The 16,789-nt window shown below is 50.2% G+C and overlaps 1 protein-coding gene across 4 annotated transcripts in view; it reads left to right on the top strand.

Annotated features, from left to right (window-relative positions):
- Positions 1–16,789, top strand: part of CAMK1D (calcium/calmodulin dependent protein kinase ID) — a 462,154-nt gene that overhangs the window by 69,468 nt on the left and 375,897 nt on the right. The window contains exon 1 of one of the 4 annotated variants that reach the window (XM_032244056.1): positions 8,773–9,134. The exons of the other annotated variants lie outside the window; for them this stretch is intronic. Within the exon in view, the coding sequence (XP_032099947.1) occupies positions 9,112–9,134 (23 nt within the window). The 5' untranslated portion in view covers positions 8,773–9,111. Of the gene's footprint in view, positions 1–8,772; positions 9,135–16,789 lie in introns of those variants that run through there. 4 annotated transcript variants of the gene reach the window in all.

Raw genomic sequence — 16,789 nt, 5'->3', positions numbered from 1 at the left:
GCTTGTGGAAATATTTGGCAGTCTGAGCTCTCTTTGGGAAATATATGGGTTAATGTAGTTTTTTTTTTTAAAGACAGAGTCTCATTCTGTCACCCAGTCTGGAGTGCAGTGGTGCGATTTTGACTCACTGCAACCCCTGCCTCCCTGGTTCAAGCAATTCTCTTGCCTCAGCATCCTAAGTAGCTGGGATTATAGGCGCCCACCACCATGCCTGGCTAATTTTTGTATTTTTAGTGGAAATGGGGATTCGCCATGTTGGCCAGGCTGGGCTCAAACTTCTGACCTCATGTGATCTGCTTGCCTCGGCCTCCCAAAGTGCTGGGATTACAGGCACCAGCTATTGAGCCCAGCCAGTGTAACGGTTTTTGTTTGTAATAATTTACACAATATGACTTGTTTCTTTTGGGTGGGAGAGTTTGCTTATGTACATGAAACTTTTGCTTACATCTAGGAAGCACACGATGTTTTTATGATGCAGAGAAGGTAGGGAAGCAGGGATACTTATGCTGCTTCTGTTTTCTAGGACTTGGGGGATTTCCTTTTGTACTGTCCATGGATCTCATCTAATATTTTAAGGGTGACCACTTAACTATATCATAAAGAAAGGCCCCTTTGGCCAGGAGTGGTGGCTCACTCCTGTAACTCCAGCACTTTGGGAGGTCAAGGTGGGAGGATTGCTTAAGGCCAGGAGTTCGAGACCAGCCTGGGCAACATAGTGAGGCCCTTGTCTCTACAAAAAAAGAAGAAAACACTTACTGGGCATGGTGGCTTGTGCTGTGGTCCCAGTTGCTTAGGAGGCTGAGGTGGAAGGATCACTTGAACCCAGGAGGTTGAGGCTGCAGTGAGCTATGAATCTCACCACTACACTCCAGCCCAGGGGACAGAGTGAGGCTGTCTCTAAAGAGAAAAAAAAAGAGCCAGCCCTTTGGGAGGCTGAGGCGAGCAGATCACGATGTCAGGAGATCAAGACATTCCTGGCTAACACGGTGAAACCCCATCTCTACTAAAAATACAAAAGTTAGCCAGATGTGATGGCATTCGCCTGTAGTCCCAACTACTTGGCAGAATTGTAGTCCCAATTCTCCAGGCAGGAGAATTGCTTGAACCAGGGAGGTGGAAGTTGCAGTGAGCTGAGATTGCGCCACTGTACTCCAGTTTGGGCAGAAAAGGGGGGGGGGAAGAAAAAAAAAAAAGGGGGGGGGGGAGAGAGAGAGAGAGAGAAAGAGAGAGAGAGAAAGAAAGAGAAAGAGAAAGAAAGAAAAAGAAGAACCCCTTCACTTCAATTTTGCCCCATGACAAATAAATTCGATCACCTGCAGCCGCTGTGTTAGTTGCCTGTGAATATCCAGAACTCCCAGGTACAGGGAATCTCTGTTGGTCTGAAAGTGTCAGTGGCAGAAATTCGGTCTTCCGTTTTTCAATCAGCTTGAAGCCAGCTTGAAACGATAACTTTGAATGTCTCAGATCTAGATACAAGAAGCCTTTCCCCCCAGGGTTGTTCAGACAGCCAGAAATGCGTTAGCCTGACTAAGTTGGTTATTTTAGGGTTTGGTTTCTGTGGTGCCAAAATCTAGAAAAAGACCTGAATGGTGTGTATCTGAAATGAGAAAAGCCTTGTGCTTCAGCCTTAGTGCTTGAGTCCTCTGCTCTTCATGGGGGACCTGTGCCTTCCTGTGCAGGGTCTTGAGCTGTCTTGTTTGATTCCCCCAGCTCCCCATCTTGTGACATCATGTGACATCCTTCAAGGCCACCCGTCTCGCCCTCTTTTACCTCTTCATCCACACTGTGCAGCCTGTACGTCCTAACCGGCCGTGAAAACTTCTCTCTGCCATGTCACCACCACTGCCCCCAGTCCCAGGGACACGCCCCTCCCCTGCCCTCCCCTTCCCCTCCCCTCCTCTTCACCCTCCCCTTCCCCTCCCCTTGCCTTCCTTCTTTTTTTGTTTGAGACAGAGTCTCGCTCTATCCTCCAGGCTGGAGTGTGGTGGTACAATCTTGGCTCACTGCAACCTCTGCCTCCCAGGTTCAAGTGATTCTCCTGCCTCAGCCTCCTGAGCAGCTGGGTCTATAGATATGCCCCGCCACACCCAGCTGATATGTGTATTTTTAGTAGAGACAGGGTTTCACCATGTTGGCTGGTCTTGAACTCCTAGCCTTGGGTGATCCGCCTGCCACAGCCTCCCAAAGCACTGGAATTATGGGCATGAGCTACGGTGCTCAGCCAAGGTGCTCCTTTCCCTATGCCCTCCAGAATCTCTCCTTAGCCCTGTGCACCCCTTACTGCCGGGGATCCGAACTGCTTCTATCCCGCCCCTCATCTAGACTGTCTTCTGTAGGACAAGGATGGTGTCTTTGAGGGTAGCTGAGTGCCTGCCACATAATCAATGTTTGATACGTATTTGTTGAACAAGTGAATATATGGGCAAAACAGAAGTGGGATTCCTCCCAAATAAGAAAATATCATTTATCCGTTGTCCCAATTTATATATGATGACAGGCAGACTTTAAATGCTGCCCTACGAACATTTTTGCACGCCTTGGTGGAAGAACTGTCACCTCCAACATTAGCTAACTTTAGCCCATCTTGGTATTATTTTACAGTTTCCTCTTTGGTGTACCGTTCACGATAAGCTGTTATTTTGAGCGTTGCAACAATCCTTTCATGAGCTGTCTTTGGGCCATTCTGTAGTTAGGCTTGACACAGAGTCAGCCCTGGCTATGAGAAGCTCATCCCCCAGCTCAAGACTTGCTGTTTAGGCTGTTGCATTTTTGCGGTGATGGGATTTTTTTCTTATTGAGACAGGGTCTTACTCTGTCGCCAAGCCCAGGCTGGAGTGGGGCAGTGGAGGCAGGGCTCACTGCAGCCTTGAACTCCTGGGCTCAAGCGTTCCTCCCACCTCAGCTTCCCAAATAGCTGGGACCCCAGGTGCGTGCCATGACACCCAGCTAATTTTTGTATTTTTTTTTTTTTTTTTTGAGATGGAGTTTTGCTCTTGTTGCCCAGGCTGGAGAGCAATGGCGCGATTTCGGCTCACTGCAACCTCCACTTGCCAGGTTCAAGCGATTCTCCTGCCTCAGCCTTCTGAGTAGCTGGGATTACAGGCATGCACCACCACGCCTGGCTAATTTTTTTTTTTTTTTTTTGTATTTTTAGTAGAGATGGGGTTTCTCCATGTTGGTCAGGTTGATCTTGAACTCTCTACCATAGGTGATCCACCCACCTCGGCCTCCTAAAGTGCTGGGATTACAGGTGTGAGCTATCACGTCTGGCCAATTTTTGTATTTTTTAATAGAGACAGGTTTCACCATGTTGGCCAGGCTGGTCTCGATTTCTTGACCTCAAGTGATCCACCTCGGCCTCCCAAAGTGCCAGGATTACAGGCGTGAGCCACTGGGCCCAGCCTTAATTTTCTTTTTTAAAGAAATGAGGGCTCCCTATGTTGGCCAGGCTGGTCTCGAACTCCTGGGCTTAAGTGATTATCCTGCCTCTGGCTCCCAAAGTGCTGGGATGCTATAGAGGTTTTTCAGGACAACTTGGGGCATAGCAGGGGCAGGAAAGGGGGGCACGCATTCCAGATGGCGAAGATGAAGAGATTTTGATGGAGGGACTGATTCCAGAGGGTGGGTAGGGTTAGGAGCCCAAAGACCAGTTTGCTCTTAGTCAAAAGGGGTCAGGGGAGGACCCTGGAGAGTCATGGAGCCATGGCAGGTGTCTGCCCAGGGAAATGGGGTGTGTGGATGGCAGAGTCCCACAGCATGGAGATGGCAGGGAACTCTCTCCTCTTGCCCTGCTCTCCTGACAGTGTCTCCCATCGGCCAGCCCTGAAGCTGGAGGACAAGTGGCCTGGGTAGCGCCATCTGCCAGGCTTGGCCTCCCAGGACAGGGAGAAGGTGGAGGGCAGGTCTGGGAGGGCAGAGAATAACCAGCGGCCCGGCCTGGCCTTCCACTGGCCATCTTGGAGCTTGGAATTTGGTTCGCCTTCATTTGGTTTCAAGCATTTATTCCTGGAGGAATGTCATGAGGCTGGAGGTACTTTCCTGGGTTCATGGAACTTCTTATTTTTTTTTTGAGATGGAGTCTCGCTCTGTTGCCCAGGCTTGGAGTGCAGTGGCGTGATCTTCGGCTCACTGTAACTTCCGCTCCTGGGTTTAAGTGATTCTTCTGCCTAAGCCTCCCGAGTAGCTGGGATTACAGGTGCATGCCACCATGCCCAGCTAATTTTTGTACTTTTAGTAGAGACGGGGTTTCACCATATTGGCCAGGCTGGTCTTGAACTCCTGACCTCGTGATCTGCCTGCCTTGGCCTCCCTAAGTGCTGGGATTACAGGTGTGAGTCACTGCACTGGGCCTGAACTTACTCTTTCTTACAGGAAAGTACTGGGTTGTGTTTGACCTGCCCAGGATCCCTGCTGGCTTTTCTGAGCCCTCTTGCCTGGGCTCTTTGTGAATTAGATGGGGAGCTTTTAGGCCCCTGAATATAGATACTTGTTAAAGATTCTCGATTCTTTCTAACCCAAATTTCTTTTCTTTCCCCAGTTTCGATATGCTATCTCATGGTATTCCTCATAGAGCTCGTTTCTCTCTCTGATACCTGGTCTGAGATACTGCTTTCTCTGTTCTGGGTGGATCCAGAAGCTTCCCCGTGGGGTTCCCGCTTTCATCCTGTTCCTCCTCACCTTCGCCTCCCGAGTGAGCCAGTGCAACCCCGGGAAGGGGGCGGCGGGATCTGGGCACTGCCCGTGTCTGGCGTCTGCTGCTGCCCACTGCCCTCGGAAAACAGCCCAGCTTCCTCACTGTTACGAGCTGAAGGCTTGTGTGTCCACTAAATTTCTGTGTTGAAATTCTCACCCTCAATGCGATGGTGTTAGGAAGTGGGGCCTCTGGGAGGTGATTAGGTCATGAAGGGGGAGCCCTCCTGAGTGGGATTAGTGACCTTGTCAAAGAGACCCCAGAGAGCAGCCATGCCACTGTGTTAGGACCCAGCAAGAAGGTGGCCGTCCGCACCTGGAAGAGGGCGCTCACCAAACCCAACCCTGCTGGCACCTTATCTTGGACTTCCAGCCTCCAGCCGTGGGACAGAAACGTGTGGGTTATGAGCCACCTGGTCTATGGCACTCTGCTGTAGCAGCCTGAATGCAGGACGACACTCACTGTGGCCAGGAAGGGGGGTGTGGTGCGGCCCCTGCCTGCCACTGCCTTCCCCCACATTGTGTCTCTCTCACCTCACAGCGCCCCTCCCCCCACTCCGGCTTGCTTTGAATTCCCCAGCACCCAAGCCCTCTCCCGTCTCAGGGCCTCACACATGCTCTTTCCTCTTTGCTGACTCCCCCTCCCCCATCCTTCTCTCTCATTCTTCAGCCTCTACTGTGAATGCCACCTCCAGGCAGTCTCCCCTGACCGCCTAATGTCCCATGCCCTCTTCCCCATTCTCTCTCTCTCTCTCTCTTTTTGAGACAGTCTCACTCTGTTGCCAAGGCAGGAGTGCCGTGGCGTGATCTCGGCCCACTGCAACCTCTGCCTACCAGGTTCAAGCAATTCTGCCCCAGCCTTCTGAGTAGCTGTGATAACAGGCACCCACCACCATGCCCGGCTAATGTGTTTGTATTTTTAGCAGAGATGGGGTTTCACCATGTTGGCCAGGCTGCCCTCAAACTCCTGACCTCAGGTGATCCACCCACCTCAGCCTCCCAAAGTGCTGGGATTACAGGCGTGAGCCACCGTGGCCGGCCTCCATTTTCTCTTATAACATCCTGTGACCTGCACGACATCCTCAGTCATCCACCTCACAGTGCCCAGCCGTTAGCACGTGGGCTGATAAACATTGGCACTGAGTTCAGGTTCGAGGTGGGGGTGGCTGAGACCACCGGGTGCACGTGGAAGACGGTAGGGGCGTTGCTGTGTCCAGCTGCACTCCACCTGAGGCTTCACTTCTGGGGAAGCCCTCCACTGAGCATGTGAGGGTGTTTGCATTAATGTGCTTGGTTAGCGTCCTTTGGACACATGGGCTGGGTGAATGCGGTTCTTACTACAACACTGCCCCTCTCCTGTATGGCCCCTCCCCACCCTGGGGAGGCACTCTCTCCTTTCACTTTGTCTCCCACATTCTCTCCCGCTTGCTCGCTTCTCTCACTGTTTTCCAGCCTTCTGCCTTCCTCTGCTTCATGTTCTTTGCCATCCATAATGACGAAAACACTCACATCCCCTGCTGCCTTGCTCTTCTCTCTTGGATGGAAGTCAGTAACTGGCATAATCATAGAAAAACCCTATTCCGATCCTGCTCTTTTGGGATTTGTGAGCATTTGGATGGGACCAAGCCCCTGTTGACCTTTGCATGTTCTGCGAAAAGACGGATTGCTCAGTAGAGCACTGTGATCAGTAATTCCCAAATGAACGCCACGCGCTCTCCCAGAGAGCACAGCGCCGCAGGGCACTGACCAGCCCTGCTCGTAGGTGGGCTTGCACGGAACAGGTCTGTGGGTGCTTTGGCGTCCTGTAGCTGAGTTTTTTTTTATCTGATGAACTTGAAGGGGATCAGTGTGCTTCAGTACATCTAGAGCTTTCACTGAATCAGATTAGTCTTTATCCCAAGTCATCTGAATTAATTACATGACTTTTTCCTTGTCCTGTCTGTGGGTCACACGTCAGAGACTGAGAATGAGGCAGTACATTGCTGATTTTGCAAACAAAGAAACTGAGACTTGAGAGCTGCCAGGCTGTGAAGACCACATGCTTTCTTAGGGCAGAGCTACAGCTAGAATCCATGTGCTGAGTGTTGGATCTCTCTCTATTGCAGCTCTCTGGGGCTTTTCAGGCTTGTGGCTTTGGTGTATACATGTGATGATGATGAGGACGATGATGAGTTTTTGAGACAGAGTCTCACTCTGTTGCCCCAGCTGGAGTGCACTGGTGCAATCTTGGCTCACTACAACCTCCGCCTTCGGAGTTTAAGTGATTCTCCTGCCTCAGCCTCCTGAGTAGCTGAGATTACAGGTGAACACCACCATGCCCAGCTAATTTTTGTGTTCTTAGTAGAGACAGGGTTTCACCATGCTGGCCAGGCTGGTTTTGAACTCCTCACCTCAAGTGATCTGCCTGCCTTGGCCTCCCAAAGTGCTGGGATTACAGGCATGAACCATTGCACCCGCTTGATGCTTGTGATTATCATTTTTAGATGCTATTATTTTAATTTTTTACAATAAATTAGGAGATTAGCCTCATTTTCTTATTTAAAAAAAATGATGCTTTCTCCACTTTGTTCTTATTGCCTTATTGTTGTAGTAGAGAAAGGAAGAAAAATTAAAACAATAAACCAAAATGTGAAAGGCAGTTTTGTTGGGAAGTTCATCAGACACACATCTCACCTCCACTGCTGCCCCTTGGAAGCCTGGGGTTGTTTTTCACAGCTGCGCTGTAATCCCTGGTTATTGAGGGCACAGGTGGAAACGGAGATCAGCTTATGGCTTAGAAAGGAGCTGGGTGCACACGTGGGTCTGGGTGAACTGGAGGCCGTGATCACTCAGTGTCTGAGGAGAGAGACTGGATGGGGTGCGGGGGGAGGCTGATTGTGAGACCTCCAAGAGAATCGGTTGATCATGTGCAGTCCTAAGAGGTAGAAGCGATCCCCTCACTTTCCCGAGGAATAACTTGTTTAAAAGATACACTGATCCTCGGGGTAATCCAGGGAGATCCTGCAGAGTGGCTGCCTGTGGTGGAGCACCTGAGGACCCCAGGGTGGGAGGAGTGGACTCTCTTACTCCAGGGCCAGAGCTGGGGACGTCCGTTCCCTGCTTTAAGAAAGCCTCTGATCGTGCCTGCATGACCCAGTCTGACTTTTCCCCTTCTTTTCTACTTCCTTGAAGGGATTACCGGGAAAGCTAGAAGTGATGGCTATTATCCAGCTTTTCTATATTACATTTTGAGATTTACAAGCTCCTCACATCCGCAGAGGATTTGAGGACATTCTTTGCAACCTCTGATGGTTCCTTACTTTTCTCCTGGTGTCTCCGTCCTCCAGCCGTGACTTCCCTTTTGGCCATGTGGTGGGGTCTGGAGAGACCCGGCGCCCCTGGGGTGAGGCAACTGAGAAGGCCTGACCATGTCTCCTTGAGCAGAGGTCACTGTGGCCAGTCTTTGGCTCAGGTATTCTGCATTTGGAAGAGGGGTTTTGGATACATCAGAGAAGCAGTGATTTCCAGAGTCCATGGGCTGTCTGGAGACACTGGGCCACGTTTCTGAGCGCCTGGGAGCTCTAATTTGCCTTTGGAGATGGTGATAGGGAGAGCAGGAACCATGTGACCCACAGAGGTGGATTGGAACTTACCTGCGATGGTGGGGAGACAGCCCCAAAGGGTTTTTCCTCAATCTCGTGAGGTTCTGACTCTGAAGTTTTCTCCCATCACCCCTATCTTAGTTTGCAGAAAACTTACTCCAAAGTTCATTTGTCTGTTGTCCGTGTGTGTATGTTTCTGGCAGATCCAGCTGGAGCCTGGTTTGAAGCCTTTTGCTTTCCCGCGAAAGTGGAAATGAATAAACGAATGAGTGAGTGAGTATATGGATAAATGGATGAATGAATAAATGAACGAGTGAATAGATCAGTTAATATTTGAATGAATGGGTGAGTGAACAGTGAATGAGTTGAATGAATGAATGATGAATGGATGAGTTAATGTGTGAATGAATGGTGAGTGAACAAATGAATAAATGAATTGAATAAATGAATGAATGGATGTGTTAATGTTGAATAAATGGGCAAGTGAACAAATGAATGCGTTGAATGAATGAATGAGTGAATGGTGTCAGGGTGCCAGTACTTGCCTTGCTTGTGTCCTGAAGATTCTCCATTGTTCACCCTCACCTTGTCCTTGTCACTGGTGCTCTGACGTCATTGGGCTGGCCTGTGCAGGGCACCCTTGAAGCCCAGATTCCACCCACTTGCTCCTAAGATGGTACTGTCTCAGCAACAGGAGCTGCTGCACAGCACAGGATGACCCTTTGGCAGAGTCATGTATGAGGTCCGTGGGATTAGAGTAAATGCCAGTGCTCTGCGAGGATTTCTCTGTCCCTCAGCCAGGTCATATGGATGATGGAAAAGAACCACAAGCTGTGCCCAGATGTGTTCTGGGCATGGGAGCAGGTGGGGCGTGAATTATGTAAGATCCAGGGAAAGACCCATAAAGCACACTCCAGGTGCTTGGTCAGGTTTCCTCTCACAGCCTCGGAATTGCTCTCTTGATGCTGTTCTCCTTTTAGAGATTAGAGGAGCTTGGACGTCCGCCGTCTCCCTGCTGAAAACCTTTCCCACTCCAGCTGCTTTTTTTTCTGCCTACCCCGTTCATGAAGCTTTGCTGATCATTCTCATCCTACCAGCTGCCCTCCCTCCTGCAGACCCCAGGACTTCATTACTCATGCCTGCTATCTTTCCCTCTGCCCTCATTTCCTGCTCCAGGTATGGAGTAATTTTTTTCTCAGGTGGAAGGGTTTTATTTTATTTTATTTTTTAATATTTGCTTTTTTAAACCAAACAGTCTAGGCTTCCTTAGAGTCTTCTCCCTTAATTTTGCCTTATTTAGTCAACAAAAGAAGGATAAAACTGGGTCGAGGAAAGCAGAATCTGGTGTTCAGAACGCATGGAGTTTTGGAGCAGCTCTTCAGGATCCACCTGATGTGAAGGGACTGGAGATGTGATTGACTTCTCCCTGATCAGTGCCCTACATCCAGAAAGCTGGCGTGTGGTTTATATTGGCTGAATGGGAAAACCATAGAAAAGAAGGAAAAACAGGCCAGGCGTGTTGGCTCACGCCTGAAATCCCAGCGCTTTGGGAAGCCGAGGCAGGTGGATCACAAGGTCAAGAGATTGAGACTACCCTGGCCAACATGGTGAAACCTGTCTCTATTAAAAGTACAAAAATCAGCTGGATGTGGTGGCACTCGCCTGTAATCCCAGCTACTTGGGAGGCTGAGGCAGGAGAATCGCTTGAACCCAGGAGGTGGAGGTTGCAGTGAGCCAACCACTGCACTCCAGCCTGGCAGACAGAGTGAGACCTTGACTCAAAAAAAAAAAAAAAAAAAGGAAAAACAAATTCATGGACTCTGCATTTTTGCAGTAACATTGATGAACCTGCCAAATAGCCATGCGCGTGAGCCCAGCCCCTGGCCACCACTCAGCTCTCCGTCTTCTGGGGGCTGCAGCTTGCTAAACTTTCATTTCATAAAGGGTTACGTTTAGAATCCTGACATACACATACTCCCGGTTCTTGGGTGGGGATCTCAGGTCCCGCAGTCCTTCCTTCTGTCTGGATTTAGTGGCATCTCTAAGTGCCTCCTCTGAAGTGGGATTGGCCTCTCTGATTTTATTACGATTATTGTGGGGAAAGGGTCTTGCTCTGTCACCCAGGCTGGAGTGCAGTGGTGTGATTGTAGCTCACTGCAGCCTCAAGCGATCCTCCTGCCTCAGCCTCCTGAGTTGCTGGGATCACAGGAGCGCTCCACTGTACCTGGCTAAGAGCTCTCTTCCTTTCTATTGCTTTTTTACCTTGAGTAACTAGTCCTACAATTTTTCTCTTCCAAATTAAAAAAAAAGTCTGTTGCTGTATTTCTTAATTATGACCGGGTACAGAATGATGGCGTAGAGTGTTAGGGCTTGGAATCAGACACACCCCTGACTTGTGACCCCAGGGAAGCTGCTTGACCTTTCCGAATCTCCTCTGCAAATGAGAGATTTCCTGATGGTGTGGACAAGGGGTGTGGCGCTGAGCCTCAGTCATGGGTGCCCATGAGATGCCCACTGCCCTAGTGACCCGGAGCGGGGCCGGATCTAGGCAGAATTGTGAGGCTGGCTTAGCTTCTGGCTTATATAGCCCCGCCGTTGTTCCTGTGAGCTGTGAGCTCTCTCATTACTGGCCTAGAATTAGCTGGTGGCTTTAGGGATAATGACATCCAGCAAGGGACTGCTTAAAGATTCCAAGGATTTAAGGACCTAAATTAGCAAATCTCTTGCCGTAATTGTAAAGTGAAAAACGTCCTTGTGCTGTTTTCAAATCTGTTAAATCATACTCTGGGTGGTGTGTAAATACACATTTGATGTGCACCAAGTAATGCTCCCCAAAGCTGAGTGTTACCCTGGATACCCTGATCGCTTTCAGTCTGTGCTGGGTGTTCTGAGACTTGAAGGATGCGGGAATGGTCTGTCTAGAAAAGTCTGGCCCTGGGGTGTGACCGTGACCTTCCTGCAGGAGAGTTATCTTTGAGAAAGTAGCCCAGGAGGAATCAGGAGGGGAGGGAAGGCCGAGTGTGGTGGCTCACACTGGTAATCCCAGCACTTTGGGAGGCCGGGGCAAGTGGGTCACCTGAGGTCAGGAGTTGGAGACCAGCCTGACCAACATGGTGAAACCCCATCTATACTAAAAATACAAAAATTAGTACCGTGTGGTGGTGCATGCCTATAATCCCAGCTACTTGGGAGGCTCAGGCAGGAGAATCACTTGAACCCGGGAGGCAGAGGTTGCGGTGAACTGAGATTGCGCCACTGCACTCCAGCCTGGGTGACAAGAGCAAAACTCCATCTCAAAAAAAAATAATAATAATTAAAAAAGGAGGGGAGGGAGCAGGAGGCTGATTGCAGTCACTGAACAGGAAGCTCTGTCAACACTGATGGATCCGCCGTAGGTTTCCATATTCCAAGCCTAACTCCAGATTCTTTGCTGCTTCTGTGGTCTTCTCCCCTCACCTGCTCAGCACCTTCAGGCAATCCTTGTTTCCATGATTGCACTTCCCCGGTTGTCTTGGAAGGGTCTCCTGTAGATGCTCACCTTTGTGCAACAGGCTGGAGTTCCTGTTACCCCCAGGTAATACCGTCAGGACCCCCAGGTAACACTGTCCTGTGACGGATCGCCTCCCCCGCTCCCGAGGAGCCTGTCTATTGGCAGCTCTGAGTCAGGAGGTGAGACCTGCCCCGTGGCCGGCGGGGCGGAGGATGGCTTAGTGGTCATCTCCAGCTTTTCCTGCTGCCTTCTACTCTCCTACCCTTTAATGCCTGCCAGGATTCCAACAAGACCTCTTTAGTTTGTACTTTTTAGCAGATGAGGGATGTAGGTCACCTGTGGCTGGGGGTATTTTCAGAGGTGACAGGGAGTGAAGATTTAGAACTCAGCAGTGAGCTCTTTAAATGCTGGTCCAAGCCCTTCTCACTGTCCTGTGTGCGTGCTGCCTCCTGGCCGCCGTAAGTCAGTGCTGAATGCATGAGTGGGTCCATCCTTGCATGCTCCTTTGAGAGCAGGCTAAGAAGGCGTCAGATGCTGGAGTTTGCTGAGGCTCCATCCTTGTTTGTAGATGAGCAGAATGGGTGGTGGGGACAGCTGGGACTGAGTCTTAGGCCATGCAGCCCTGAGCTGTGATTGCATGCAGGTGAACAGCCTGAGGGGGCTCAGGAAGGAAGGCTCACTTCTGGGGATGGGAGACCGTGAGTGCCCATGACCGTCCAAGCTCCCGCTTCACCTGTGACTGAGACCTGTCCTTGGGCTGAGAGCCACTCTGGTTCCTTAGTCTTCCTCTTCCAATACCTCGCATGTGCACAGGGTTTGCTCCAGTTCCCTGGACCAGCCTGGGCGTCCTGTCTGTAGAGTCTAGAGTCTGCTGTGGACCTGTGGGTTTGTGGAGTGCCTCCTCCTCCCAGTCACTGGAAGCCACATGCCCCTTCTCAGGGACAGCCCTCAGCTTCGCTGGATGAAGACTCGTCTAAGGAGGATGAAGGGCAGGGATCTTAGGAGGAAATCTAGGAAGCTGGTCAGTGGCATTATTCTGGGTTTTATGGAGGCTTGCTGACTTTGTTTTTTGAAAGAAAGGATGCCTTTTGACTTCTGTGGGGTGTATGTTCACTGGTGGTGAGGAGGTGGCGGTAAAGCCTTTGGGGGCAGAGGTTTCCCTGCCTGGTGGGATGCCTGACTTTCTGGTCTCATAAGCCGTGGTGCTGTAGTGAGCCCATCTCAGCCGTCATAGAGGAAGCTGTCTCCACAGCAGAGCCCCATGGGGGTTCCAAATAGTCAGGAGTCCTCTCCCGGCGGGGGGCTGGGACGTGGGCACACGGCATGCTTCATTCAGTCAGCAACGAGTGGTGGCGACGTGTGTAATGGTGTCTACCATCTGTATGGGCATGCTGGCATGAGGGCCTAACGCAGGATCCCTGAGGCCAGCAGACCCGTCTCTTTTCAGGATCTGTGGTGTTTTTAAAGAGCAGTCGATCCATAACAGTGAACATATTAAGTGCTCATGCATTGGTCCCCAAGGCCACCCCCGGGTTTATGATTCACTCCACGGACTCACAGTTCTCAGCCCGTGGTCACAGTCATGACTAAGATTTATCACAGCAGAAGGACACAGAGCAGAATCAGCACAGGGGAGGGGCGCCGGGCGGAGCGCAGGTCAGGCGGGCACAAACTTCCCAGCGTCCTCTCCGGGGGGGTGGCATGCAGGTGTTGCCACCACTTGATGCCTAGTTCAGTCAGCATTGAGTGGAGGTGACACATGTGACATGGTGTCTGCCAGGGAAGCTTGTTAGACTCGGCAGCCAGGTTTTTCTTTTGAGACGGAGTTTTGCTCTTGTTGCCCAGGCTGGAGTGCGGTGGCGCACTGTAACCTCGGCTCACTGTAACCTCCACCTCTCAGGTTCAAGCAATTCTCCTGCCTCAGCCTCCTGAGCAGCTGGGATTACAGGCACGTGCTACTACGCCTGGCTAATTTTCTTATTTTTAGTAGAGACGGGGTTTCACCATGTTGGTTGGGCTGGTCTGGAACTTCTGACCTCAGGTGATCTGCCCGCCTCAGCTTCCCAAAGTGCTGGGATTTCAGGTGTGAGCCACCGTGCCTGGCCCTTTTCATATGTTTGTTTTTTAAAAACAGACTTTATTTATTTAGACAAAGCCTCGCTCTGTCGCCAGGCTGGAGTGCAATGGCGCGATCTCAGCTCACTGTAACCTCTACCTCCTGGGTTCAAGAGGTTCTCTTCCCTCAGTTTCCCAAGTAGCTGGGATTATAGATGCCTGCTACCATGCCCGGCTAAATTTTTGTATTTTCTTAGTAGAGACAGGGTTTCACCATGTTGGCCAGGCCCGTTTCAAACTCCCATCCTTAGGTGATCTGCCCGCCTTGACCTCCCAAAGTGCTGGGATTACAGGCGTGAGCCACCTCACCAGGCCCAGACTTTACTTTTTAAAGCATTTTTAGGTTCATAGCAAAACCGAATGGAAGATACAGAGATTTCCTATATACTCACTGCCCCAAAACATGCACAGGCTCCCCTGCTATCAACATCCCTCACCAGAGCGGTGCGTTTGGTTACAGCTGATGAACCCGCAGTGACACGCCACGGTCGGCCTGAGTCCATAGTTCACATTAGGGCTCACTCTTGGTGTTGCGCATTCTGTGGATCTGGACAAATGCATAGTGACATGGATCTGCCGTGATCAAATCATGCAGAGTAGTCTCACTGCCCTAAACATCCCCCCTCTTCTGCATATTTTCCCTGCTCTGTCCCCAACCCCTGGCAGCCACAGACTGTTTTCCTGCCTCCGTGTTTCCCTTTTCTAGAATGGCATGTGCTTGGAATCCTGCGGTATACATCCATGTCGGCTTCTTTCTTTTTAGGGTTCTTTCTGAGAGCTGGTCACATTGGCACCTGCTGCCTAGCACAGATGCAAATTCCAGAATCTCAGAATGAAAGCAGATGTTCAACAGAAAGCTCATTGCTTGTATAAACTGTTGAGGCGCAGTGAATTGCTCCTCAGTTAGGATGGTGTGAACCCTCCTGAAATCCAAGTTCTCAGGTGCCAGCCAGGAGCCAACCTTGCGAGGGGGCCTTTCGAAGACTGTGCTCGTTTCTGCACACCCCACGATGGGCCAGGTTTAGCAAAGCGTGATTCAGGTGCCCGAAGTCATGGGTCCTTCACCTTGTGCATGGGACCTTTTCCTTTTGTCCTTGATGGCTGCAGCGCTGACCTCCTTGAAGAAGGACCACGTTAAGCCACTGTCGTCTTTTTTACGTCTCTGATTACTTTGCTTCCCCTGTCCTGATGGAGTTATGCATGTGGCTGTTGTCCCTGCTGAACTGGGAAGATGAAAAAGGCATAATCCCCCATGACATTCATTCAGTTCCTTTCTTAAGAAGCTTCTAAGAAAAGCCTGTTTTTGAAGCACTGGGGATTCCATCAGTTGAAGATCCTGGACATACGTTTCTTTAAAAAAAATTTCTTTTGAGGTCATGTTCTTGTCTTTACTGGGACCATTTTTACATTTGTTTCACTGGTTTGGGAATGAAACATTTTAATGAAATTTGCGACAGCTGCTGTCCTCTTAGCCAGGAATGGTGGTTGTACATTGTTGCCGTTGCTCTAGGAATGAAGGAACAATTTGAGACTTAGAATTCTCGCCCTGGCTTCTGAAGGTTGAGGCATTGCGGTAGAGATGCAATAAATTATTTCTCCTTAGAGGAAGCCTTTGTTTTTCTTTCCTGCCTTGCTCTATTCTGTGATATAGTAATTGGTCTTGATTTTAGTGAAACAACAATAGCAAACCTGCCTTTGGATGTTAAATGCAAACTGCATCCTTCGCATCCGTGGACAGCACCGTGTTACTTCAGTTTTTTTTTTTTTTTTTTTGAGATGGAGTCTCACTCATGTAGCCCAGGCTGGAGTGCAGTGGTGCAATCTCCAGTCTTGGCCCACTGCAACCTCCACCTCCTGGGTTCAAGCGATCCTCTTGCCTCAGCCTCCCAATAGCTGGGATTGGTGCCCGCCACCATACCTGGCTAATTTTTGTATTTTTAGTACAGACAGCGTTTCACCACGTTACGTTGGCCAGGCTGTTCTCAAACTGCTGACCTCAGGCAATCCACCCGCCTCGGCCTCCCAAAGGGCTGGGATTGTAGGTGTGAGCCACTGCACCCAGTCATGTTACTTCAATTTTTGAAGAAAGACTTAATATTTCTAACTGATTTTTCGCTTGCTATGGCATTTTCCCCGAACCTCAGCTTTCTGATGCAGGCCCTTTCCTGTATCTTCCCCTCCTGTTTATTAAAATAGAGCCATGCGCCCATCACGTGTGGGAGACCGTCGCCAGGGAAGGACAGACGTCAGGCACTGTTGTCTGCGTCCACCAGGGCCTATTATCCCGAGTTCCATCGAGCAGGTGGTCTGAGGACTTTGCTTTGTGTACCAGAGACAAACATTCTTTTTCTTTTCCATGACTCCTATTGGAAGTCGTTCTTGGCAGGTGCTTTCTGTGGGTGAAAAGGCTGTGTACGTCTCGGAGCCCCGAGCGGTTGTTATGGTTTAATATCTATTGAAAGCTGTCATCTCTGGGAGCACTTATTGGCTGGAGGCCAGGCAGGGAGAGCCACATGTTTTTGAAAATGACTCTGTATGTGTACGTCCCTTTACGTCCCTTTATTTTTTCAGGGAGCTTTATCACTGGTTAGCGAGCGGTGGAGTTTGAATGGGCACGACTGGAAGGAGGAAAGGGTGTGTGTTTTCTTGTTTGCCTGTGTTTTGGGGCCTGGCTGTGGTAGCAACTGTACGGTTTGCTGTCACCATTCCTCCTCCCTGCTGTAGGTCGTGTCGTCGGTGTGCAGGTCGGTGAGAGGTCTGGGTTTGGAGCCGCACTGCTGAGTGCTTTGCAGCTGAGCTCACCATCCCTGGAATCCCGAGAGGGATCAAGGGCTTTTTTGTTTCTTCTGCTGTGTCTTTGGTATCACCATCTGAGGAGATTTTGTTTTTCTAAATAAAATGGGTAAGACTTTAG

The sequence above is a fragment of the Sapajus apella genome, unplaced genomic scaffold (genome assembly GCF_009761245.1).
Source record: "Sapajus apella isolate SASKATOON/1434 unplaced genomic scaffold, GSC_monkey_1.0 scaffold53, whole genome shotgun sequence".
Classification (NCBI taxonomy): Eukaryota; Metazoa; Chordata; class Mammalia; order Primates; family Cebidae; genus Sapajus; species Sapajus apella.
The sequence above is the reverse complement of the archived record's forward strand: the minus strand, read 5'-3'. Positions and strand labels throughout refer to the sequence as shown.